A 19,974-nucleotide genomic window follows, 5' to 3' on the forward strand; every position below is an offset into this window, starting at 1 on the left:
CAGTTCCTAAAAGCACTGCTAACATCATCACCAGCATTGAAGTTGGCCTTCCTTATATCGAAGATTCAAATAAACTGGCACCATTAAAATCTGGAGCTCCCCTTTCACTAACTTCTCCGGCCTAATTGTAGTCGACTGTATTAATCTAGATCATGGAAACAACATCACTTGGTTAGCGTAATTATTAGCAAATCTTTCTAAGATCTGGGTGCCCCACAACTCTTTCATTCCCCCAGCATGATCAATATCAGCTCAAATACCTTGATACACTCCCTCTTTTATGCAAATAGTTACCTATAAAGGTCTAACAAATCCCAGGTGATGGCCACTGTTCATTACCACATGGAGAATACTTCACCTGAGCGGGTCAAACCATATTTTGCTTGGATCCTTAACCAGGAGCACAGATTTTATGTCACACGTTTTAGGTTGTAGAAGTCCACTTCCTGGTTGTTTTTCTACAGCAGGGCAGCTTCTTTTTGTCCTTGCCCTGCTGTCCTTGCAATAACATTAGTCAGCAATCTGCTTTACACTTTATGATTTTTTGCAGGTTTTTACACTGTGCCCTATTTTACGCTCCACAAATTGTAGATCGGCTAGCCAAAACGTCAAAATCCTGCAGTGTCAGATCTCTGGACATGTTTGTCATTCTACTATTGGCATTATTTGTCACTCCCGTAGGATTAAACAGCCACAAGGATATTGACCAACTATTAGCCTTGACCTGTTTTATTGTATCCTGTTCTGTTTTTAACTATATGTCTACTGCTGCTATTTTGATGATCAATTCTGTTATCTGACGGGCACAAACTATAAAGACACAGGTGAATTGCCAGCCATGCTTTGTTTCTATTGTACCGTATTTTTATTATGTTTTTATCTGCTTGTTTATTGCTGCTGCTCTTTTATGACCATACCGGCCGAATGCCGTTTATACTGACTGACTTATCAGAATATCAGAATACGTATTATTTCAGATTTCACCTTTTGTTGCCTAAAATCAAATCCTGCAATTGTTATTGTTGGACTTGGCTCTTTCTGCAGGGCCATCCCCAAATGTTTGCCTTTTCCATGCTGTTTCTGAACCAGTTTTTGTTGGCTTTTAGGACTATGCACCCTTTAATGCTGCTAACCAGTGCTAAAGTGCTTGTGTTCTCTCCTTTAAACATGGTGAAATTGTCTTACAACCAATTGGCACATATAATTTACTTGTAAGTCCCTAGTAAAGTGGTACTACATGTATATCCAATGCCTGTAAATTAAATGCTACAAGTGGGCCTGCAGCACTGATTGTGCCACCCACCCATGTAGCCTTTTAAGTATGTTTCAGACCTTCCATTGCAGCTTGTGTGTACAATTTAAAATGCCATGTTAACCTGGCAAAATATACCTTTTAATACGCCTATAAATTTAAATTTTTAATACATATACGCTACCCCTATGGTAGGCCCTAACAAAGACATGTACTTTTAACTTTTACCTGTCCTGTTAGTGAAAAGCTCTTAAATTAGTTTTTCTCTACTGCAAAGCCGCCTTTCCCATAGGATAACATTGGATTAACTTATTACATTTAACAAGGGATGCCTTTTAATTGGGAGCATAAACAAATGTGTAGTTTGATGTCTAAACAATTGTAAGTTAGAATCCCTCTTTAATGGTAAAGTTGGGTTTTAAATCACAATTCTGAAAATGCCACATTTAAAAGTTGGTATTTTCTTGTCCCAACCATTTGGTGCCTGCAGTCTGTTTCGTTGGTCACATGGCTAGGTGTAGCTACCAGTTGGTCTTTGTGTATTGCTCCCAGACAGTAAGACAAAGGACCATAGGTGTTGGCAGGATGGGCCATCTCTGACTTTATGAAGGGGAGATTCTTTCACCTACCACACTTGCACATCTCAAGACTCTGCCTGAGCACACTCACAAAGGGTATGACATTAGTCTATCGTGACCCCAGGCCGCAAGGCACTCTGCCAGTGGAGCAATCGTCCTGGGAAGCAGAACCGATGCAGCACAAACTTATCTCCTCCCAGCCGCATCAGAACCTTCACAGCCCGATGCATCCCCGATACCAGACCTCGCATCACAGCTTGTTGTCTCCACGCAACCACCATTGCGGGATGCATCCTCGAAGCAGGACTTTGCATTCCTCTTGTCGACGGCATCCTTGACTACAACACAGGATGCCTCAGCGCAGCCCCACGGATCTTCAGAACCGCCGGTGCATGACGCATCTTCAGCACAAGACTTGGCTTTACAAGTCCCTCATTGGCAGCATTCTTGATGAAGATTTAGAACTCTGCACCGCAGCTCCTCAGAACTGCTGCTTGGTGATGCAACCTCGACACAGGATCTTACAACTCTCTGCAAACTGGATTTAAGGTACCTTTGATCAGCAGGCCTAACTTGGTCCCTCTATCCACACAACTCTCCATTGTGGTCAGCCTGAGCTTGTGACATTGTACAGGCCCGGTGCGACCAGCTAACTACAATTGGAGCTTTGTGCTTCTGGGCAATATTTTTACCTAAAACTTTGAAATACATTTCTTCAGTTCTACTGTTTGGATTTTTGTTGCTTTGGTGCCAAATAATTTATATAATTTTAATCTATTTTTCTAAATTGGTGTGTTATTTTTCTTGTGTGTGTTTTCACTTTATTACTGTTTGAAGTGCCTCATGCATATGTTACACATTGCCTCTAAGTTAAGCCTGACTGATTTTGTGCCAAGCTAACGAAGGGTTAAGCACAGGTTAATTTGGGGTTGCCTGTGTTGACAGAGATTGTGGTTGCTGCTTGGGTGGGATTTCACCCCCATCAACCAGTAACCCAATTTTCGACAGCTATTAAAACTGCTAATGTTTGTACGTATTGTCAAGTGTTAAAGAAAACAGACATGAAAAACAATCTTAAGTCACTTTGACATACAATATTATATCTAAAATCATCCGACACCTATGCAAAAGATTTTGGCTATCCTCTTCATTTCTACCACAAAAACATTATTTACTTTTTTTTCATACTTAAGAAATGCACAATGACTAAAGGTGTTCACTTGTTCATTATTAGAACTAAATGATAAATTACATAATCTTGTATTAATGCATTTAACTGATGGGAAGTCTGCATGCAAAAAAACGGTATGCTACAATTCAAAATGCATGAATCCACTCTGGCGGGAATTAAGAAACTATCACTATGCATGCAAATGGGTATAAGCACGATACCCACCGTCTCCAAGTCTCGTTGAAAACATCAACGTTTTTTAAAGGTAATTTTATGATTTACTTTGATTAAGGGCAAAGGGTGAAAGCTCTCAAGCCAGCCAGCATGGTGCCAACGAAGAATCCAATACAGCCAGTGGTTGTAGAAGGTGGCTGGACTGAGAAAACTCCAGACGAAATGAAACTCAGCGAAAATATACAGCACCTTGAGGTAAGGGTCAGCTCTTGTATTATTCTGTCTACAGTCAAATATGTAAAAAATCCCATTGTGTCCAAAAAGTATGACAAGTCATGGAATCCATCACAGAAATGTCCAATGATAGAAAAAAACTATAAATAAAAATATTTCCATGGCTTACAAAAAAATTGAAATTTGGAGCTATCAAGAAAGGTAAATTACACTTGTGAGTGGGTTAGATATATACGTTAATTCATACACTATTGAGTAAGTTTACAACTTTTGGCTATTCCCTACTCATAAGTGTAAAGTTACTAAGAATTGTAGAATTACATGTCCACTCTCTGAATCAGGGAGCATAGCCAAATTAGTACTGCCAAAAGCGAGCAATAGTAAGTCCAGCTCCACTCATGGCCAAACACTGATACTGTAACATTCACCACTAGAATGACAAAGTATAGGGAAAGGTAAAAAAAAGTTTATAAATCTTGAAAAAAAGCTAATAAAAATATTTTACATTAAATATGAATGTAAATGAATGTTATATATTTATTTTAAATACAGAACAATATAGAGAAATGGTACAGCACTCTTAACTTATTTTTTTATTTAAAATTTTATTATTTTCAATTGATTAAATCAGCTTCAAAATATTTTTGTGACATTAGCATTTAAAAACATCTATTGTAAAACAAAAACATTTTTATTATGTTTTAAAACACATTAAACGTGTTAAATATAATTAATAAAAAGCAGTTTAATAATAAATAATATTACATTGAATGTTAAATTTAAAAAAGGTCATTAAATTATTTATTTTAATTTAACATTAATTACTATGGAGGTTTATTTTTAGCACCTATCTCCTTTCTCTTCTATGGGAGGTGTTTCAGAACACTAAGGGCCCGATTTCGACAGCTAGTCGATATAGATGGTTTCCCTCTGACCACTGTATTATAATGCAGGCGGTCAGAGGGAAACCGGTGGGGAGGATCCGCTTCGGTTCCGCGGGAGCAATGATAATACCATAATGACAGCGGAGCCAGCCTCAGCTCTGCCAGCGGGATTTATTTATTTATTTGTGTATTTTATAAAGCGCACAGCTGCCCCAACGGGGCGTCCAGGCGCTGGAAACTCAGAACACAGAGAGCATAGGGTTTAGCAGGCCTGATTAAGAAGAAAAGAGAAATGTCTTCAGGGATTTACGGAATGCTGATTCAGTTTGGCAAGTGCGTAAAGCTAGTGGGAGCTTGTTCCAACACTGAGTAGCACAAACCTCAAAGGTTTTTCCACCTGCACGAGCTCGTTTGAATCGTGGGGTGTTCAGAAAAAATAGGGAGTTGGAACGTAAAGTTCTGGAGTTGACATACGGTCGCAGAATGTTTTTCAAATGGGCCGACCCATTGCCTTTAGACGCAATGGGTAGCCAATGCAGTTTACGGAGGTATGGGGACATGTAATGTCTGGCAGGGACTTTCTCCACCAGCCTTGCGGCGGCGTTTTGGACCGTCTGAAGTTTATGACAGAGGCCTGCTGTGATGCCGAGATAGAGGGCATTGGCGTAGTCAAGATGGGAAGTTATCAATGCCTGGATCACAGTCTTACGGCAGTCCGCTGGCAGGTAATTAATAAGCTGTTTAATAGTCCTGATCTTTGCGAAGCAGGAGGCTACAACTGTTTGTACCTGGGTGTTAAAACTGAGGTGGCTATCCCAACGTACTCCTAGATTTCTAATCGAGTCTTTGGGGATGGGGGCTTGGCTCAGATCGACTGGCCACCACAGGCTGGAATCCAGAGGGGATGGAGAGTTAAAGAACAAAATCTCCGTTTTATCTGCATTGAGTCGGAGGGAGTTGGCATTCATCCAACTAGAAATGTCTCGAAGGCAGGATTTCAGCGGATCGAAAGCAGAAACGGAGAGGGTATCAAAAGTGAAAAGTAGCTGAATATCGTCGGCATAAGAGGTGGGCGATCAGCTTGGCCAAGGGGGTGAAATAAACATTAAATAGGAGCGGGCTCAAGGAAGAGCCCTGTGGAACTCACCATTTAAGAGGTCTGGGGGAAGAAATGTAGGGAGGGGTGAAAATCTGCTGTGAGCGGTCCGAAAGGTAGGATGAGAGCCATTTCAACACAGCACCACCCAATCCCAAGTCCTCCAGCCTCCCCAGCAGGATCCTATGAGAGACGGTGTCAAATGCCGCTGAAAGATCCAGCAGCACTAACACCGCCCTCGACCCCCGGTCAAGCGTCCACCTCACCGAGTCTGCCATTTCAATAAGGGCCGACTCCGTGCTGTGGCCCGACCTGAAGCCGTGCTGGGAATCATGGAGAAGGCCGTTAGACTCGATGTAATTAGCCAGCTGGGAGTGCACCATCTTCTCCAGGATCTTAGCAGGAGCAGGCAGAAGAGAGATAGGCCTATAGTTGCTGGGAAGATCCGGATCCAAATTGGGCTTCTTAAGGATGGGGGCCAGAGAGGCAAGTTTCCATTTAGCAGGAAAGCTGCCTGTTCTGAGGGAATCGTTCCAGATGAGGTTAAGGTAGGGATTAAGTAGAGGTGCAAGTTTTTTATATTGCTTGGCTGGCCATGGGTCATTTGGGGAGCCTGATTTGCATTTAAATAGTTCAGCCAGGGACTCTGCCTCTGGGACTGCTGCAAATTCGAGGAAAGTGGACAACGGTGGCAAAGAAGTTGTAGGTTCCTCTTCCCGTTCTTCTATGGTGGAGGTGGGGAAGGAGGAATAAATGGTCTCGATTTTATCCTCGAAAAATTGTGAAAGTTTATCGCAGAGCGACTGAGAGGCAGGTTGAGTGCGAGTCAACGCGTTAGGGTCTGTAAAAGATCTCACTATATTGAAAATCTCCCTAGCGCCATTGCTGGCGAGTTTGATTCTAGAGGCCAGATAATCCCGTTTGTGCTCCTCAATCATTCGCCGATATTCTTTAAGGGCTGTTTTGTAGGTGATTTTACTGTCCAAGGTATAGTTCTGTCTCCAGTGGCGTTCAAGAGATTTACAAGAGGTCTTTTTCTGTCGGAGCTCATCGGAGTACCAAGGTGCTGAAGGTACAGCCCTGTGGGTTTTAATAGGTTTGAGAGGGGCCAGAGCGTCTAAGGCCTGACCGATCCATGCATCCAAGTGGTCGATCTGTAGGTTGAGGTCAGATGACATGCCTGGTTGGGTGTTTTTTAGGTAATCCAGGAGTGATTCAGGGGTAATGCGGCTCCAATTTCTGCCTAATAATTTGGGGGTAATGGTGGGTCTAATGTGGCAGGGAATGCCAATCTCAAAAGAAATGAGGAAATGGTCCGACCAAATAACCGGGGTAGGGGGGGTCGCCTGAATAAAAGGTAGATTGGAACAGATCAGATCCAGTGTGTGACCCGCTTTATGCGTGGGTAGGCTTATGATTTGGGCTAGGTTGCAGTCCGCTAACATGGAAATGAAATATTTGCTATGCGGACAAGATTCGTTATCGACATGAAGGTTAAAATCACCTAGAGCGGTGAAGTTGGCATAACGTGTGCTGAGCTGGATGATATAATCCGCCAGAGCCGGTAGGTGAGCAGTGTTAGAGTGGGGGGGCGGTAAATTAGAATTCCCGAGCAGGAAGAAGACGGGGAGGTTAGAATACTGAAAGGCATACCTTCTATACATTCAATTTGGTCATATGGGGGGAGGGAGACCATCCATTTGGAATTATGGATTAAAGCGATACCACCTCCTGGAGAGCCGCTGGGCCTGTTGGCACAGATAATACTGTAACCTTCCTGTAAGGCAAGGGTGATAGCAGGGTTAGTGGTATCGTTCAGCCAAGTTTCGGTGAGAAAGAGCAGATCCCAGTTGTTGTCACGGAGGGACTGCCAGATGTCGATGGCATGTTTGCCCAATGATCTACAATTGATGTCGGTTTATGCCTACCCTTTCATGGCGATCCGCCTGCCATTAAAAGGCAGAAGGAAAGTGACTTTGGAGGCCCCTAGCAGGGTCCCCTTCCTCCTGGCCCTCCGCATGGTACCTGCCACCATGTGCAGGGACATTTACAAACATCCATTTTTCAATGGCATCTTGTGCTGTGGCCCTTTTCCGCCTACCGCACAAGCTGCCATCAAAAATGGATGTTTTCAACCACCGATAAAGCGGTCACATCCTAATACAGTGGGTGGAACCTTCGACCTATGGTCAGGCAGTTCCATTCCACAAAGGTGTTGGTCGGACGCAAGTCCGACCGACATCGTAATTAGGCCCTTGGATGGCCATTTGTGGTGCTGGACTTATTCTAGGTCTCAGCTGGACCACATGTACTGCTCATTTGTTTCCTTTTTGGCTCTAGTAGCTTTCAAAGTATAGGGCCCCATTACGATGGCGGGCGGACACCGTAACGGAAAACGGGACTGACCGCCAGAGTTGCGGGGGTCCCGCAAGGCCAATTGGGATGTGCCCACCACAGTGGCAGGCGCATTCTGGAATTTAACATTGCAGCGGGCGGTACTATAAGTAGCACCCGCCGCAATGTTAAATAGGCATGTTGTGCATTGCAATGCACAACGTGACAGGCACCGCGTGGTGCCTGCTGCTTGTGTATGGCAATGAAGGGGGGTACCATAGGTACCCCCCAGTGCAGCCAGCCACCCCCCCACCCCGCCCCGGGGGCCCCCAATGGGCCCCCAATGTCATTCTCACTATGCCTTTCCATGGTGGAGTCTCCGCCATGGAAAGGCATGCCCACCGCAATCATCGTAATGTGCACCGCCACCATATTGTGGACCTTTTCCGCCCAGTAGGCAATCGTGACGATTGCCTGCCACCGGGTTAGTGGCGGACGGTCTTTCAGTCCACCGCGGTACCCCCACCATGGTAATATGGCAGGGGGTAAATGGCAGGTGGGCAGGGAGTTAATCCGGGTGGATCGCCACCGCCGGTCGGGCGGTGGCAATCCGCTTGCCATCATCATGGCACCCTTAGTTTGGGAAAAGCAATGGGCTTACTATATCCTCCCTAAACTCTTTCCTAATTCTGCCTAAACCTCTCTCTGAGCCCCTCCTTTCTCCTCCCTAAACTGTTCCCATTTACAAGTAAGTATGCTCATTTTTACAGCCACTCCCTGAAGTGGAGGTGGAGATTTACACTTTTAGATTTGTAAATTGCAAATGGTACTACAGTAGTACTACTTTACGTACTACAAAATGCAGTTTGTGAATCAGCTCCATCATGCTTCATATGTAAGCATTTCAATAATTTGTTGTGTTTTCTTATATACAGAGCATGCATTCTCTTACGGCCACTTAGTAAAACTATTAATGAACAGAATTGATAAATACATTAAAAAATACGCATGACAGGTGACAATGAAAACAAAAAAGGTGCAGCTAAAATCTATTTTACTAGACAGAAGAATGGTCATTTCACCCAGAGGGATATGAGAGGCACTAATGACAAAGAGTGAGTACGCAAAGTACATGGACAACTGTCTGTAACACATATTATGCCACAGTCTTTTAACCATTTCTGTTTGTAGCCACAGCAAATGAACTAGTGCCTAGTTTACAGCCTGTAGAAAGTTAGCCTTTTTATTGTGCTTCTATCCTGTAAGAATAATACAATGATTGCTCTTTGTGATGCAACAGATGGCTGCTACTTTGAGAGAATTAAACACTTATGTTCATGCCTAAGAAAGGAATTCCTATTGTGTTTTAAAAGCAACACTGTGCAATAGAGGGACTTTCCTTGACTGTTAAGGCAAGTGATACATCGAGATACCTTCTCGCAACTCAAAATGTTACCAGAGGGTGCCACATTGCTAAAATTACATTTAAAGGCTCTGGTGATAGTGAAAAACATGCACCTTTAGTGACAAAATACAATTATACCTGCTTCAGGGCTTCAAACTACATAGCATTACAACTTTCTAAAAAAATGATTCACTACCCTGAGGGGACGTTCCCTTTCTCTCATTGTTAGAAAATTTACTTCCACAATATATCCCCAGGTTTTTCGGATACACATCACAGTGTGTTTTTTTGGGAAATCCAGAATACTGCCATGTTTCCATAACACAGTCTTCCATCTTTCCTTAATAAAGGATGCAATTTGACATCTTCACCTATAAATCTGAATTTGAGAAACAGGTCCCTTGGGTAAAAGGTTGTTCCGGGAAGTGAGTTTTAATTATCAACATCACTTATCAACATTGTCCACATAAAATAAGGCCACCGTGTGTCTGAATGTTCTACCCTTAGTGGCTGGAATTTCTAATAGCCTTGTAGCCCTTATGCCTTAGGCTATACCTGTTGGTAAATGCCCTCATCCTTGTGATAGACCATCAACTATGGTAAAAGTACCAGTTATGAAGCACTCTCACCTGCAACTGCAGTGGTTGCTGTCTGTAACACATATATACAGCTTGAGCTGAAAGGTAGTGTTGACGCTCTAATTAACTTATTAAGAGGGTCAATGTGCAAGATCGGAACTGTCTGAGTCTCAGTAACACCTTGTAAGTTTCTGTAATTCATTGTAGTCTGCTAGGTGGGTGCATCAGCATCATCTTTGGAATTTCATGATTTGCCCTCATTTCAAAGCCCCCAATTCTACACATGAAAGCCGGCCAGTGATGCAGTATACCAGGAAGTCAAGTTCCACTGTAAACGCCCTTCTTTGTCTTTCACTCTGTCTATTGGATTTTGTCAACACAGCGGATCTTGTGACACAAATTCTCTATGTAGGGCTGTATCTCTACTTTTCTTTTGTTCCCTTGTCTTTCATTTGGTGTCTTAGGTACTCATTTTTATTTGTCCCCACTTCTAGACCTTTTCTTCTAAGTTTCTACATTTTTTATTTTTCTCTGTATTGCTACCCTTACAAAACATTCTTACATTTTTCATCTCAATATGTTCTTCTACCTTTTTCACTCTTTTTTTACTTCTTGTGCAATTGTTCTTGTTACGGCCATCTTTCTCTGCTTTTCATTTAAGAAATTCACCTTACTTCTTTAATTGTATTCTTCCCCTACCCATACAATATTTCTACTATCTTACTCTCCCACTCTCTTTGTATTCTTACCCTTTATGTTCCACCCTTAATTGGTTTAATTGCAAGCTACTTACCGCAAGATGCCTAACACTCCTTTTCCTACCATGCATGCTTAATATGTTCCTCTGTTTGCTATCTACATTCTTGTAAAGAAACTTGCTCAATAAAACAGCAAGAACAGGTATATGCACGGTCTTGATGGTAACCAACAGCCTAGAGTCAAGCTTTGATCCATGCCTTTTATCCTTCAGAAGCATTTTGTGCTTGTAGAGTGTAGGTTTGTAGACACTCCGGTCACTTTTGTTTGTTAGCTCTACAAAGCATAAGATGAAAGCATAATGGAGTTCTCTTTATGGACCCCAATACATTAGGGAGGATAGTGTTTGAAAATGCATAGTGTAAGAAGCAGCCTATTTGTCTAATTGCTGAATGGCATCTCATTGTAAAGGGAACTGATTAACTCTTAGTTCACATTTTGCAAAACATTTTAGTGTGCCAAAATGCAGTTTATTGTTCCTCTGCAAAAGACCTTGAATTTTATCCAAGTGCGTCCTGCTCTCATGTATCTGCAGTTGATCCCTAATGACCATGTACTATATGCTGTTACCTGTTTTTACGGGCGTCATTGACATTCTAGGCCTGATTGATTTGCATTGCTGCTAATGGGAGGTTTTTATCTTGTTTTATTGATGTTTGGTAATAAACTATAATTTATTTAAATCTTACACATATGTTTTATATTTGCACTGTAGCATTTGCTGTGTTATCTTGTTCTTTTATCTTTGTTTTTACATACCGAATAATGATTTTATGAAGATGACTAGGTGGGGTAGGTAGGCTTGATGGTCTTTATTCATCACCTATTTCTATGTGCATAAGTTTGACAATTTTGTGATTTAGAGTTTAGTGGCCGTAAAATGGATAGGCCAACCACTCTGATTTGAGTCGGATAGACAGTCATGTAGCCAATGGCCACGCCCCCGCTGGCTCCACTGTCACAATGCCAAGATCTTTGGCCAAACGAAGTTGGGGCTATTGGCATAAGTACATCAGACCATCCGCCCCATATAGGGCTTTGGGATCACCATTGGTAGTCCCAAACAGAAAAAAATAAAAATGACACAAGACAGTGTGAGAAACCTCCAGTGTGTCAGATTTATTAGTATTTTATTTCTCAAAATCATACTCTTACTTTATGAATAAAGAACAGAAAAGTTTGTGTTTGTCCGCATGCAACAATTCAGCCACTCAGCAGAACTTTAGTGTCTTCAGAGGAGCTGCTAGGGCAGAAGCTCCTTTGAAGGCATAAGTATTTTGTGATGTTTTCACTGTGTTACTGTTTGAAGTGTTACACAAATACTTTACACATTGCCTCTTAAATTAAGCCTGCCTGCTCCATGCCAAGCTACCAGATTTGATTTGATTTGATTTGAATGGGATTTATAAAGCGCATGGCTGCCCGAGAGCGTCCCAGCGCTGAGGAAAATCAAATAAGTCAGGCGAAAGCGAAGGGAGGTTAAGGGAACAGCCACGTCTTTAGAGATTTACGAAAGGATAGAAGGTTGGGTTGGGCGCGGAGGTCCGGAGGAAGGGCATTCCAAATTTTAGACGCCTGATAGGAAAACCGCCGGCCTCCGGAGCGAGCTTTCTTGAACCTGGGTATTTGGGTGAGGTGGGCATTAGAGGAACGAAGAGTTCTACTCGTGGTGTGATAGGCACGGGTTAATTTATGGTGTGTATCTGACTTACCCTGACTAGGATTGTTGTTCCTGCTTGGACAGGGTGCATACCTCTACCAATCAGACACCCAATTTCTAACAGTGATTTACCCTGACAATGATTGTAGTTGTTGCTTAAAAGGAGTTTTCACTCCCCTCAGTCAACAAAACAATTTCTAACAGCACATTAGTCACAGCACAAAATAAAGGGTGGGATAATAGAACAATCAGTGTACAAAAGACACAAACCGCTTTGCTGTCCCACTGTAGTATATTCAGCTGTTGTTCCTTACTTATTTTTTTTCTTTTACTTAGTTTTATATAGCGCAAACTTGAGCCGAAGGTATCTATTATCAGAGCGCTTTACATAGCACCAGTTGCGTTACATGAGGCCACATTCACTTTTGCTAGCCACGGGGAGATTAAGGGGCATATGAATCAACATCACCATTTGCGATTCTCAAATAGCGATTTTTAAAGAATCGCTATTTGAGAATTGCAAAACGGGATGTATTTAAAAAATCGCAAACTTTTTGCGATTTCTTAAAATTCCTTAATTGCGATTAGCAAATTGCGAAATCGCAATTAAGGAATACCTGCCCATTCATTTCTATGGGCCAGGAGACCCATAGGAATGAATGGGAAGTAATTCTCAAATAGCGAATTCGCAATTTGCTAATCGCTATTTGAGAATAATTTCAAAGGTGCAAGGGTGTCATGATGACACCCTGATGCACCCCTGAAATGAGCATGTGTGTGCATATGGCGCACATACATGCCCTAAGGGCATGTATGAGCGTCACGTGGCACTTTGCAAAATTAAAAATAGTGCATTTTGAAAGGAAATCGCAAATTACCACCAACTGGAAGTTGGTGGTAATTTGCAATTTCTTAAGGATAATTCGCACAACTTGGGTGCTTTTTACATTTCATTCAAGAAATCGCAATTTGCGATTTCTTAAATGCTTACGCAAAATTAAGAAATCGCTAAATTAGCAATTCCTTAATTTTGCGATGGGATTTTGCCTAATACATCCCGTTTTGCGAATTTTTAATCGCAAACGCTGTATTTTGCGAATCGCAGCGTTTGCGATTAAAAATTTGCTTGATACATATGCCCCTCAGTGATTTGCCCAGAATCAAAGCATGTTCAGCATCATTGCTGAGACACGAACCCAGGTACCCAAATGCGAGATCGACCGCCGTAGCCGTTATGCCAACTTCTCTCCCCTCATGTGTTTGAAAGTGAAAATCACATGCAGTCATAAAAAACAAATGAGGCTAATACTATTTAGGGCGTATCCATAAATTACCAGAGTGTGTGCAATACCTCAACTTTTCGAGAGGCATCTGACTTCTTCATCGCTAACCAATAGCACTTTTGCTCCGGCCCATTTTAGTATCTGGCAATTATCTACTAGAACCCACTCTGGTCGGATGGAACTTTTTACTTGCCCAATAGCGTAGAGGGAATAAACACAATTATCAAAATTACTGTCCACTAATTGCCATAATCAAGGACTCGAGACTTAATCTCTTGGCTCTCTGGTTTTTATTATCAGCATAAAGATTTGGAGATACAAAGTCCTCAGTACGAGGCACAACAAGTGCATAGGCACTAACACAAATGCTACTCTACGAAGAATCCGCATACGGCTAAAAATAACTAAAAGTACAATCTCTAAAAGCATGAGGTAGAAAACCACCAAGCAAATGTCGATACTAGGGACACTGAACCATACCATCTCTGTCCCTACTCTGCACTAGATGACATCCCTACTTAGCAATCCCATGAGACCCTCAATCGAATAAAAGGTGTCAGAGTGAAACTTCCTAAGAAGTCTTCACTTAGAGAGCTTGGTCTAAGTTGCCCCCTCTATCTCTTCGACTAGCCTTCCTCTGCTCTGGGCTGCTCTGATCTGCCTCCACCCTCGGGGCGCTGTCCCTAATACAGAACCCCAAATCTCAGAACACGCCCTTTGCGCCTCCTCTTCTGCGGGGTCGACTTTCAGTAATTTTCCACAGAGCGCTGTCCAGTTCCATCGTCCATCGCTTGGCCTTGAGTCCCAGACGCCATCCGCACTAGGAGTTACGATTGGCACATTCCAATGCACTCCCATGTCTGGCTTTTACTACATAAGTCAATTTGCGAACAAAGAGCTTCTCTACTAACGAGCAACTGTCCTTGCACCTGGGGTGAGATCATGCAAGGCAGACATACTTCACATCTTTTAACTTGCAATTTACTACAGCCTAAAACCTCTACTGGAATAAATCCTTTTTGGCCTATTGCCCTTGGCTAACATAAGAAAATACCAGGCCTTTCGCCTCAACGATATATGCGAATTCTGGCCACTACTTCGGTTACACAAGCAGGTTTAAATCACAGTATTGACATTTACGTCTTTCTTTCATGTGTGGTCAAACTAAACAGTCTACAGACACGAATTCTAATCTACACGTTTTAACATCACATTTGTTCAAAAGAACTAAGCTCTATGCATTGCTTCAATATACACACAATATGCTTGTACATAGCTAACACGTCTATTGAAATCGACATGGGTTATACAATTTCTAATATATTGCACACAAAATACCTGAGTACACATTTGATTATATGCGGGTGCCGACTAACAGTGAATATAACGCACCCCTACGATTTTCAACCTTCTAAGCGCTACATCAATTCCCCCCTTTGATGACATCTGTCATCACACCATTACAATCCCCTCTTTCTGAACTGATTTAAACCGTACTAGTCATGGCTCCGCCATGTCGAATTCCCTCCATTCTTTTAAGACTCTCATATTGCTGCTCCTGGAGCTTCGCCATCCTCTTCTCGTTTGCCCTAAGAGCTCTCTCAACCTTGCCTCCTTGATACCACTTTCATGCTTTCACACATCCCCACAAGCAAATCACGCAAACTACAGCAATGATAATTGGCTTCAGCACTGATCCAAGAAATCCTCTTCCCAAATTCGCAAACCACGTTCCCACTCTTCCAAATCCTTTTCCAATCTTCTCCCATACATTCTCCTCCGTCAAGTCCATAATCTCCTTGTGAATAGTTGTGATGTTATCTATGTACTTCCCTATCTCCTTTGTGTTGTCTGGAATGTATGTGCAGCATTCCTGAACCTTCAATAATTTGCAGACTCCGCCTTCTTTGGCTAATAACACGTCTAACGCAAGGCGATTCTGCATAACCATATTTCGTATCGACAACATCTCTCCAGCCACCAACAACAAGGACCTCGCCGTGTTCATAGACAACTCATCAACTACAGTCGCCAACCTCCTAATCTTCACATCATTCAACACCACACCCATACTAGGTATCATTGCTCCGTATATGTCCCCAATCACTGCACCTGCATTTGCAGCCCTCCGTCTTCTAGAATGTCGCTTCGTCTCTAACAACTCCAAGTCCTCTGTGTGATAAATCTTCGGGAATATGATAGCCAAATAGCATATGCCATACCAATTCGCGGGTAGCCTGACATAAGCATTCTTCCCACAGACATAATACACTGTCGGAATCACTTCTACTGGACCTTGCATAAAGCCCTTAACAGAAGCGTCCAGAGTGAAAGTCTGTGAACAGGTGCTATGTCCTACCGCAACCTTCTCTGTGGCCGATTGAGGCCGTCCAATACACAAATTCCCTCTTTGCACTTCGTCTAACGCTATTGGTCCATAACTTCCTTTTGACCTGTGAGCCCTCTCCTCCTCTGTCCAATCTACTGGACTATCTCCGGTGTGTCGTGTCTGGGTCAACTTTCTATACCTGTCCTCTACTTGATCAATGAATTTTTTCTCCGTCTCAGATAACGCACATGTCAGGTTATTCCGGTGAGCATGTGCCGTATCCAACTTCACAGTCGGTCTAAAATACTTCAGGAGTCTGTCCTCTTTCTTATAATAATCGTATTTGTTCAAATGCTTTATTGCTGGAACTTCAGGAAGTACTGTGTCAAAATTTGAAAAGAAATACTCGAACTGCCTCCTGTCATAAAATAGACTGAGCAATAAACTACAAGAAATCCCATATGTCAATGGGAGATGATGATATTTGATACCTTCATCCACTGAAGCAGGCAACTGCATACACACATAGCAATCCTTCACATCCATCGCATCAACATACTCATACAGCAGCTTTGCATACGCGTTAAGCTTAAAATCACCCCTCGACAAATCCATGTGGAGTCTGGGATCATCCCTCAACTTTGATATTCCCTGCTCCCTGATACTGACACCTCTCTGTTCTGGGGTAATCGGTGTGGGTGCTCCCTGAACCTTTCCCTCTTGCCTGTGAGCCACCATGTACGAACTTATCACTACTGCAAATATGGTGACTATCATAACTCCTATCAATGTGCCTATTATCAATTTAGCCCTACGATGTGGGTTTGCAGGATCTGCCATCTTCGGAATATACTCAGTGTCCAATACAGTCTCTGGAAAGGTATGTCTCTTTCTCATTAATGTCTCTTTCGTGAACTTAGGCAAACCTCCCTAACTTTTCTTCGTTCTATAACGGAAAAATCCCTAAATTTGTTCTTCTTCCGCTCGGGTCTAGGTTATCTTCTTCTCTGCTTGCAACCCTCTCAAATCAATCCAACATAACCGCTGGTCCCAACAGCTCCAGGACTCCCTGCAATATTTCGAGCTTAAGAATGATCAGTTCTTGTGGGTCTGGCACAGTCGTGAACGTCGGGAACTCCAAATTGTCCAAGATCATACCTCGAATGACACTCAGGAAGGGTGGACTCGGAATATGAATTGTCAGAATTCCTTCGATCTCCAATCCCGGAACTTTCAACAACACTTCCACTCTCTGGAGCGGGACACTGTTGACCAATGTCATCGACCTCAATCTTCCCGTGCTCGGTAACCCTGGCATCAGTCACTTGATATGCCCACTCTGGTGAAGCGTACTTCTGACTTGGCACTTTTGTTCTCCTTGATCTTCTCACACCTTGAGGATTCTCCTCGTCGCCTGATTCTTCTTCTGGCTCCTCCGAAACTGGTGCAAGATCTGTGTCCGGTACCGCCCTCAGGTTTACCCGGTTCTGTCTTGCGGGCCAAACCCTTTCTGCTTCGGTGGCACCTCCGGTCTTCCCTTCGATACCCTGTGCACTGATCTCCTCCTCTTCAGCAGAACTCGTTTCCGTACTGCCCACTGCACCTCTTGCTCCTTCGCCTGTTTCTGGGTCAGTACTTCTTTCACGTCCTTCCCCAACTCGATTCAGTGCACCATCAGCCGCTTCAGCAACCCTTACAGCTTGACTGGCCCTCTCAGGTGATTCTATCGGCTCAGCTGGACTTTCGTTCTCGAGAGGGGCTGTATCTTCTAAGGGTGCTGGAACTCTACGGGTATGGGAAGCATGCATCCAGTTCGGTAAACCTCCACACTTAACTGCTGTGTTCGTGATGAGGATCACTTGAAAGGGGCCGCGCCACCTTGCGTCCAAGCAACTCTTCCTCACGTGCTTGCGAACTAGGACCCAGTCCCCTGGACACAGGTCGTGGCACAAGTCACTCGCAGCTGGAGCCGTTGCTGTCTGCACCTGCTGAGACACAGAACGGACCACGTCAGCAAGGCCTTTACAATAGTCCAGGATCATATCATCAGTGATATTAATCAGAGCAGTAGCAGGTATTGCAGGCAAACGCATCGCTCTTCCCATGAGGATTTCATGGGGTGACAACCCAGTCCTTCTATCAGGCACACTTCGAAGGCTCATGAGGACCAAGGGTAAGGCATCAGGCCATTTCAAAGACGTAGACGAACACACTTTCGCCATTCGAGCCTTCAGAGTTCCATTCACCTGCTCCACTATCCCTGAAGCTTCGGGCCTATAGCTACAATGTAACCTCTGATCTATATTTAAGGCAGCACAAAGCAACTTCATAACTTCGCTGTGGAAGTGAGTTCCTCTGTCCGATTCAAAGGACGTCGGGAACCCGTACCTTGGAATGAGTTCTCTCAAGAGTAGTTTTGCTACCGTGAGTGTGTCACATCTGCGTGTAGGGTATGCCTCCACCCACCTGGAAAAGACACATACTATCACTAATATGTACCTCAACCCATTACACTTCGGCATTTCGACAAAATCCAGCTGCATACTATTAAAAGGTCCCCCTGACCTCCCTATGTGACTCAATGTCACAGCTGTCCTCTTCCCTACATTCATCTGTTGGCAAGTGACACACCTCTGGCACACAGTTTCAGCCACTGCCCGAAACTTCGGGTTATACCAAGTCTGACGAAACACTCTCATCATTGCGTCTCTCCCAAGGTGCACAGCACCATGTATCAGCCTCGCCATGGGGTTCAACAAACTCTCCGGCAACACTGCTCGTCCATCACTCGAAACCCATATATCCACATCTCCCTTCTCACATCCAGCTCGTATCCAACTGTCTCGCTCCTGATCAGAAACCCCTTCCTGCAGCTGTTTCAGTTCCTCCCAAGAGTCTGCCATTGCTAACATTTGATCATACTCCAATTCCTTCTCAGGTTCTTCAATGTGAGTCCCCGTAAAATTGCATCCCTGCTCTGCACAAAACCGAGCTACTTCATCAGCATAGTTGTTACCCAATGAAACAAAATCATTCCCCTTCGTATGTGCAGCACATTTAACAACGGCAATTTCATCAGGGCCTTGCAATGCTTCAAGCAATTTTCGTACGTGGTCACCATTTCTTATGGGTGAACCTGACAACGTCATAAACCCTCTCTGGGACCATAGCTGTCCGAAGTCATGAACCACACCAAACCCATATTGGCTGTCCATGTAAATCGTTACACGAATCTTCTCAGCTGCCAAACAGGCACGAGTCAAAGCAATGAGCTCGGCCACCTGCGCGGAGTGTACTCCTTCTAGACAAGCGGCTTCAACCACACCCGTGATGGTGCATACAGAAAACGCTGCTCTCAATCGACCGACACTGTCTCTTAAACATGAACCGTCCACAAAGAAAATCTCATCTGAAACTGGGAGTGGTTCATCGACAATGTCAGGTCTCGGTTTGGTGCATAGTTCCGTAACGTCGAGACAATCATGGTCCTCACAATCTCCATTATCATCTATATTTGGAACAGGTAACAGTGTAGCAGGATTTAAAACAGCACACCTCTTCACTGTCACATTATCAGCTGCAAGGATAACTTGCTCATACCGAGTCAGCCTATTATTCGTGAGGTGCTGTGTTTTAGTCCTAGTCATCAACAATTCAATAGAATGTGGCACATGTACAGTAAGAGGATGACCCATCACAATGCTCTCACATCTCTCGATGCTGACACCTGTTGCCGCAACGGATCTGAGACATCCGGGCAACGCAGAAGCTACTGGATCTAAAGTAGCTGAGAAATAGGCAACTGGTCTACGGACACCTCCATGATTCTGAGTTAACACTGCTAATGCGCAACCTTCTCTTTCGCAGCAGAACAATGCAAATGCCTTGTTGTAATCCGGCATTCCCAACGCAGGAGCGCTACATAAGGCTTCTCTCAGCCTCAGAAATGATTTCAAACAGTCGTCGTCCCATGGTACCGGATCACTTACATCCTTTCGCGTCAGCCGCTGTAAAGGCTTCGCTTCAAAGGAAAAGTTTGGGATCCACTGGCGACAATAGCCCACCATTCCCAAAAACATTCTAACTTCCCTCTGGGTCGAGGGAACTGGCATTCTTAGGATCGCATCAATGTGATCTGGAGATACCTTCCTTTTACCCTTTTTGATTCTGTGCCCCAAATACTGTACCTCAGGTAAACAGTATTGCAACTTGCTTGGAGACACCTTGTGACCATTTTCTC

At 43.6% G+C, this 19,974-nt stretch overlaps 1 protein-coding gene across 2 annotated transcripts in view; it reads left to right on the top strand.

Moving 5' to 3' along the window:
- The window catches only part of DCDC1 (doublecortin domain containing 1), a 1,503,674-nt gene that overhangs the window by 1,386,256 nt on the left and 97,444 nt on the right, over positions 1–19,974 (top strand). For both annotated transcript variants that reach the window (XM_085648291.1, XM_085648292.1), the window contains one exon: positions 3,294–3,430. In XM_085648291.1, the coding sequence (XP_085504417.1) occupies positions 3,294–3,430 (137 nt within the window). The remainder of the gene's footprint in view (positions 1–3,293; positions 3,431–19,974) is intronic.

This window comes from Triturus cristatus, chromosome 3_2 (assembly GCF_964204655.1).
Source record: "Triturus cristatus chromosome 3_2, aTriCri1.1, whole genome shotgun sequence".
NCBI lineage: Eukaryota > Metazoa > Chordata > Amphibia > Caudata > Salamandridae > Triturus > Triturus cristatus.